The 7,330-nt window shown below is 41.0% G+C and overlaps 1 protein-coding gene across 2 annotated transcripts in view; it reads left to right on the top strand.

Moving 5' to 3' along the window:
* Positions 1-3,055, top strand: part of MST1R (macrophage stimulating 1 receptor) — a 58,663-nt gene extending 55,608 nt beyond the window's left edge. For both annotated transcript variants that reach the window (XM_063291992.1, XM_063291993.1), the window contains 3 exons: positions 817-982; positions 1,538-1,674; positions 2,440-3,055. In XM_063291992.1, coding sequence (XP_063148062.1) covers positions 817-982; positions 1,538-1,674; positions 2,440-2,674 — 538 coding nt within the window. In that variant the 3' untranslated portion in view covers positions 2,675-3,055. The remainder of the gene's footprint in view (positions 1-816; positions 983-1,537; positions 1,675-2,439) is intronic.
* Positions 3,056-7,330: the final 4,275 nt, after the last annotated feature.

Below are 7,330 nucleotides of genomic sequence, written 5' to 3' on the forward strand. Positions count from 1 at the left end.
GCAAAAGAAGTTGCTGAGGCTTGTTTGTGCTGTGGGCAGATGCCAATGTGGAGAGATTCCTGGCTGTATGACTAGATATGGGAACAATCTGTCAGAAATGCCTTTCAAGCTAATCTGTTTCCATTCCTCCTTGGTATCAATTGGTTTTCCCTCAAATACATTGCATTCATACAAGATGCTAATCTGCTGACCAAATTAACTTATTTTCTGGTAAATAGAAAGTAAATCTTGTGAAGAGAGTTTGAAGGAACTGGGGATGTTTAGTCTATGGGGGAGGGGATGATATGCTGGCACTTTTCCACTGTGTGAGGTGGCATAACATAGAAAAAGGTCTAGACCCAGCAATCTGGTACTCCTCTGTCCCCCAGCAGTGAACAGGCAACTGGACCTGAAGTATTAAATGGCTCCTTCAAAATCTACAGTTCTGTGATTTTGAACAAGACACTGATCCATAAGTTAACCAAATGGGTTTGGTCTACACAGTATGTTAAGCCACAAAGAACAAACTAAGGTTAAAATTAACCAAACTTAACCTGATGCATAAATGCTAGAGTTTTAACAGATGTGATTAAATAAGTTGTACAAACAGCCACTGTCTGAATGCATACAGCAAGATAAAGCCTAAATCTGGGGTAGCAGATATGATTGCCATGTTCACATGACATGCTATGCCCAAGCAATAATCTATATTATGGCTTACTGTGACAGCCTGGTTTTTATAGCATGCTAAGCCAAGGTACTTCCAGAATCCCTTTAAAAATGAGTTCACACAACTGCTGTGTTGCTCCTAATCTCTGTTTCCTTTTTTTTATCCAGGCTTGATGAGACCTTTACAGTGAAGGTGGCAGACTTCGGGTTGGCCAGAGATGTCTTTGACAAGGAATATTACAGCATCCGGCAACACCGCAGAGCAAAGCTGCCTGTCAAATGGATGGCCCTTGAGAGCCTGCAAACCCAAAAATTTACCACCAAGTCTGATGTAGTAAGTGCAAGCAAGGGTGAATGAAGGCCAGGATGCTAAGACTTTGCCACCAGCTGTTCTTGTCCTGCCCACATTGGCTGGACTCATAGGAAACAATGAACCACAAATTAGTCAACCCCAAGTTAGTGTTTTGTGTGAATTCAGACATTGTAAGTAGATTATGGTTTGTAGTTTTGTGGGTTTGTGCAGCCCACAAAATTGGATTAATTGGATATGCTATGATTTGTTAGTGTGTTGTGGCAACACAGCCATTATTTCATGTGAGGGATATACAGAAAAGGTCATTATGAAAGCATCTGCTAAGACTGTGTAAGTTTTCTAAGCAGGAACTTAATTCTCATTTCTCAGTATGAGAATCTACTTGGACTCGAATTTATGCTAGTCTCAGAAAAATATGCCATATTCAACAGGGTCCTTTTCACTGTGCAATTTGCAGAGAAGGCACAGTCTGGCTGGAGATTTCATCTGTCCTAGTGTCTGCTTGTGCTTTCTCTGTGTCCAATTCATGCTGATATTTGTACTTTCTCCATTGGTCTGTTCTGCTGTCTTACCCAGTGGTCTTTCGGGGTCCTCATGTGGGAACTGATGACACGAGGGGCCTCTCCTTACCCTGACGTGGATCCCTATGATATTACCTCCTACTTGTTGCAAGGAAGAAGGTTGCCCCAGCCTGAATACTGCCCAGATTCTCTGTGAGTATTCAATAGGACCCTTCTGCTACCCTAGCAAAGGAGAGAACTTGAAAGAGATGAAGCTGTATGGGACTTACTGGAGGTCTTCTGATTCCTGAACTTTAATTGATAAACTAATTTGTAAATTTCAATTAAATACTGCAATTCATTAACTAAAAAAGAAAGAAAGCACAGTGGGAAAGTTAATTAGTTCTTCATTCTTAGTTCTCTAAAATCCAAACTAGTGCTCTTACTGCAGCTTTCCCCAAACTGTTAGCCTAGTGGTGAAGTACTTATGCTGTATCTCTTAAATCCCAGCCACATCTGGAAGGGACTAACTTAGGAAAAGCTGCAATATTGCATTGAGTTCTCCTGATCATCCTGATCTCAGCGTATTTTCCCCCTTTTTAAACTCCCCATTACCATCTCTTGGGCCCATTTTCCATATGTTCCAATGCCAGTGTTTCCCATTGGCTCCCAGCTCCAGCATAGCATCATTACCCTTCTACCTCCACTTGGCACATGTTCACCTGCTGTGTCTGGGGCTCTTAGGAACAGCGAAAAGGAACTGGTATATAAAGCCCCTGACCAGGGTTCTTTAGGAATGAATACTGAAGAGAGAAGAATAGAGTGCAGAACTGAAGAGAGTCTCTGCCCTTAGTTACTCTGAGAACGTCAAGGAAATAGATCCTGGGTGAATGTCACTGCAGTATCCTGAGATGTAAAGATACAGGGCCATGCTTGGGTATTTTCACAGCCCCAATTCACTCTGTTTATTTTGGACAGGTACACCATAATGCTTAACTGCTGGACTCCAAGTCCTGAGGAACGGCCAACTTTTTCCAGCCTGATCAAAGAAGTGGAACATATTGTGGTCTGTCTAAAGGGAGACCATTACATTAACCTCAACGTCACTTACATCAACCTTGATCAAGGCCATCCCTTTCCCCCTTCAATCAGTCGGGAGGAAGAAATTGATTCCAATGGATTGAGTGAGGAAGAGGCTGCTTCTGTGTGTTAAGTAACACCACACACAGGTCAGGATGCATGTTGCTGGGTTAAGCATAATGCTTCATAGGCGTGTTTTCCTGGGATTTGACTGTTCAGGCTTTGGAACTTCCGGACAGATTTTGCCCATCTTGTGAGTTCATGACAGCTGTAATCTGGGGTCTTCTGTGACCTAGATCCTGCAGCAAGGGCTCAGAAAAAGGTAAAAATAAATTCAATCCTTCTGTAAGAGGTGGGGCAGGTTCCCTACAGCTTTAGGAAAGAGATACTTTCAGAATACTTGGTGATTTGTGTGTTGGAATGTGTTTTTACTAAGGGCTGTAATGTAATTTAATGTGGCAGCCTGTGGCTGCATCTGTATATAGAGAAAAATAAAATTACTGTTATGAATTCCTATCAGACTGTTTTCTGCAGTGATCCCTATAGATTCACTATCACATATAATATTAAGAATATTTTAATCATGATTTGTTGAATAAGTCACAATCGCCTCCTTTACATATAGCACAGCCTAGTGGGTGGGTTCACACACTGCATTAAGCTGAAAACAAACTAACTATGTTATGCTGCTTAATACCTTTACTGTTATGAAAAGCCCCATTACTCCAATTTTATAACATTGGAGAATTCTTCCAGGAACATACTGTAAGTCCACCCACTTGCAAAACCAGGACTCACACATTGTGTTAAAGCATAACATGGTTTTCATGTGGCATGTTACTCACCATTGTTCATAAATCTTCTCTTAACTGTCAAAAATGGCTGCCCGGGTAGATGAGTGGAAAGAATCCCATGGGAAGCACCCTTGGAGAACAGCAAGCCTTTCAAGTCTGTGGTAACCTTGAAAAAAACACGGAGTTCAGAGTCAGAAGGTGGTGACAAAAGGATTGTCTGTTAGATGGTGATGAAGTCAAACAGTGAAAAATTAGGAAAAGGGACTTCAGGTGCATTAGAACAGAAGGAAGCAACAAAGGAAGTATGAATTGGAGGGGAAAATGGGGAAAAAAACCTACAAGACAGGAATGGTAGTTAAACTGAATGTGAGGCAGTCACAGGTGTAAAAGGAGTCCTCCTTCCACCCAAATTTCCCTCCCCTCACAATGCCTGGACAAGCAGGTTTTCTTCTGGTGGGAAAAGAAAGATGTGAAGTGAATGTGAGATTTGATTAGACAGGAAAGGGAGATTAGGAGAGATGGCTATAAGCAAATGGGTGGAGAGGGAAATTAAAAAAGAGGAGAAAAGTGGCAGGAACAAGAGCTGCCTGTTGTCACTGGAACACTGGCAGATTTGTCCTCAGAAAGTGGAGGAGGAGGAGGTGGTGGAGCTGTCACAGAGAAGGAAACTCCCTCAAAAGCAGTGGCTTCTTCCCATGAAGTGGCAGCAGGTTGGTGGGTAGGAAATGTATGGCTGGTGGGGACTGCAGGACTGCTCTTGCAGGCTACAGTTCCCAGAGTTGGTGTCAGGATATGGGACCAAGAACCATGCTGAGATCAGATGCTTTACATCTCCCCCTGGAGAGGGCCCCCTCCCTCTCCCTCTCCCTCTCCCTCTCCCTTCCCTCTCCATCAGCAATGTCCATAACAGGTGGTGATGTATATGGGATGTTGAGTGTGCTAAGTGATAACATGCTGGGGAGAGCAAATGAGATAATTCAGATGGGGGTGGCAAAGTCAGGCACACATTTTGAGTGATTGGCAGAGGGAGGCAGGGAGGGGGCACAGGGCAGGCCCTTAAAGGAGAATGGAGGGTCACACATGTGTGCAGCTTCTGGTACAGTGGCTTCTTCCTTGGGCCCAGGTAGACAGATCGTTGGGCACCTTGGCCTTGGGTTGCTGCTGGTAAATCTGTACAGAAGATGACTCATCCAACTATGACTTGATGGTGGAGGAACATGCAGACCTAGAGTATATTACTGAAATTTAATGGGGCAATGATGGGGATGTAAGTTGCAAGTTCTTCAGCAGTCCAACAAGGCAGGATGGTGCTGGTAGCTGTGATCATTTGGTAGAAGTAGGCAATGACTATTGCAGAGTTGGTTGGGAATAAGGGCTTATAGGTGAGACTGGATTGTAGGAACAAATTAAAGCTGATGTGGGTATACCATCTACTACTACACACACACGCACACACCAGCAATGTCCCTTTCTTGGTTTCTGGACTGCATCAGGGCTGGCGTTGAAATCTCCTTGGCTTTTAGTATTGTAGGTCTTAAATTTCTATGGAGGTAAGATCTTTTCATGGCCTCTGTGGCAACTAAGGGCTTGTCCCCAGTGATCTCAACCCAAATTCACATAGAAGGGTACATCCTAGACATTTTTTTTTATTGGAGTAGATGGAACATGATTTGAAAATGGAGGCTGTTACCATCAGTCTATTGCTAAGGTCAGATCAAATTGGTTTTAATTGGAGCCAAAATAGCCACCTTATTTATTCACAACTCCCTTTAACATTCACCTGGACATTCCCAAATGTGCAGCAAGTGTTCATATTAATCATGGCGCAATATTTCTTTCTCTTGTTTTTGAAACAAAAATGAGCTGCTTGGCTGTAGTGCTGAACTAAGTAATGCATTTTTCAGATGAGATTACAAAGACATTCAAAGGAGCACCCTAGGGAGAACAGAGAGCTAAGGCCCCAAAACAATTGTTCTCTGCATCATATTCATTAACTTGAAGAATATTTTATTATACAGATTACAAAGCTCATATATCTCAGGTCTTGAACTCTAAATGTTAATGCTGATTTTTAATGCTCTGAGCATTAATTCTGATATATAATGAAATAACATTTTAATTTTTTTAGTACTTTAAAATAGTGAAATACAACCCCCACACACATCACCAAAATAAAAAGAATATTGTGATTATACAATGAAAAAAGAAAACCTAGAAATATTATGGTGATTAAAATAAACATGACCCCCTCAAAAAAAGAATTGAGAGAAAAAAGACCCATACAGTAAATAACAATATAAAGTTAATTCAATCCTAAAGCTTATCATTAAATCTAAATGTATATTAACATATTACATCATCTTTTCATCTATAGAATACAGAGAAGAGGCTTTAAAAAATTAGATAACAAATTCATATCCTGGATCCATTCTTTAAAATCAGGAGAGCAACTTTCCATGCTGTGTCCTATAGAGCCAATAATGACAAATTCTGGAATTTTAGGAATATAGTTCAACATCACACTGAGATCCTTAACTATAATATTCTAGTCATAATGGTATGACTAGAATATAAACCATATTGCTACATGTCTTCAACAAGCTTTGGTGATCACACTGCATAATTATCAAGGACAGCCATCATATTGTCAGCATATAAATTTATATTCAGTAGCGAATACCGCCATCTCTTTACTATCTTGAGATGAGATTGTGTAATGAAAGAAGCCAGTGGTTCAAGAACTAAACTGAAAATTAAGGGAGATTAAAGGCATCCTTGCTGGGTACCACAATATAACTTGATACAGAGATGAATCCATCTGTAATAAGTCTAGCCACTGGATGAAGATACCGAAGTGTAATCCAATGAACAAAAGATGGTAAAAGTAAAGGGTTCCCTTGACATTAAGTCCAGTTGTGTCCGACTCTAGGGGGTGGTGCTCATCTCCGTTTCAAAGCCGAAGAGCCGGCGTTTGTCCGTAGACACTTCCGTGGTCATGTGGCCAGCATGACTACACGGAAACCTGTTACCTGCCCACCGAAGCGGTACCTATTAATCTACTCACATTTGCATGTTTTTGAACTGCTAGGTTGGCAGGAGCTGAGACTAGCAACGGGAGCTCACCCCGTCACACGGATTCAAACTGCCGACCTTCCGATTGGCAAGCTCAGCAGCTCAGCAGTTTAACCCGCAGCACCACGGGTCCCTTATTAAATAAGGTAGAAACCCTTATTTTCTTAGCACTTACTTTGTAAATTCAGTCTGGTCCATTTCAAAGACTTTTTCAGCATCCAATGAAAGTAGAGTGGCTGATTCCGATTTATTTGCAGCAATATCCATAATACGAATCACTAAGCAAATATTGTCAGATGTCTGTCTATTTAAGAAAAACAGTTTGAGATGGGTAAATTACAGATAGTATTACCTTCTATACCTTCCTGGCTAACGTTGCAGTTAATATTTAGCATCCATGTTCAGCAAAGATAGTTTGTACATTTTGTGGTGTGTTTCTCAGGCTTTAATATTATTGTAATAAAAGCATCATAGAGCAATAAAAGAAATCTAGAAAAATTAAATGATTGATTTAGCAGTACAGGTGCCAATAAAAGTTCTGTACCATGCAGCAGGAAATTCATCTGGTTTTCCCTGGTTTCATGGATTGCTTCCTTGTAATATCATGGTTGTGCCAAATTATTTGCTCAGAAGTGAGCTCCATTATGCCTCCCACTCCAGAAAGCAGTATAAACAGCTGGTCTGAAAATAGAACTCTGTCCCAAAAGCTATGAGGTCCCACCAGTCTTTGCTCTATTTTTCAGGAATAGGCAGTGAATGCAAGCTGAAATATTTAGGGTTTTATTGAAGTAATGCAGTCAGACTTACAGACTATGTTTGAATACTATAGTATCTACTATAGCATAAAATCATAGAATTGAAAGGAGCCATTTAGACCCTTGAGTTTAATCTGCTGGTCAGTGGAAGAATTTAAAGTATTCCTA

This window comes from Candoia aspera, chromosome 2, assembly GCF_035149785.1.
Source record: "Candoia aspera isolate rCanAsp1 chromosome 2, rCanAsp1.hap2, whole genome shotgun sequence".
NCBI lineage: Eukaryota > Metazoa > Chordata > Lepidosauria > Squamata > Boidae > Candoia > Candoia aspera.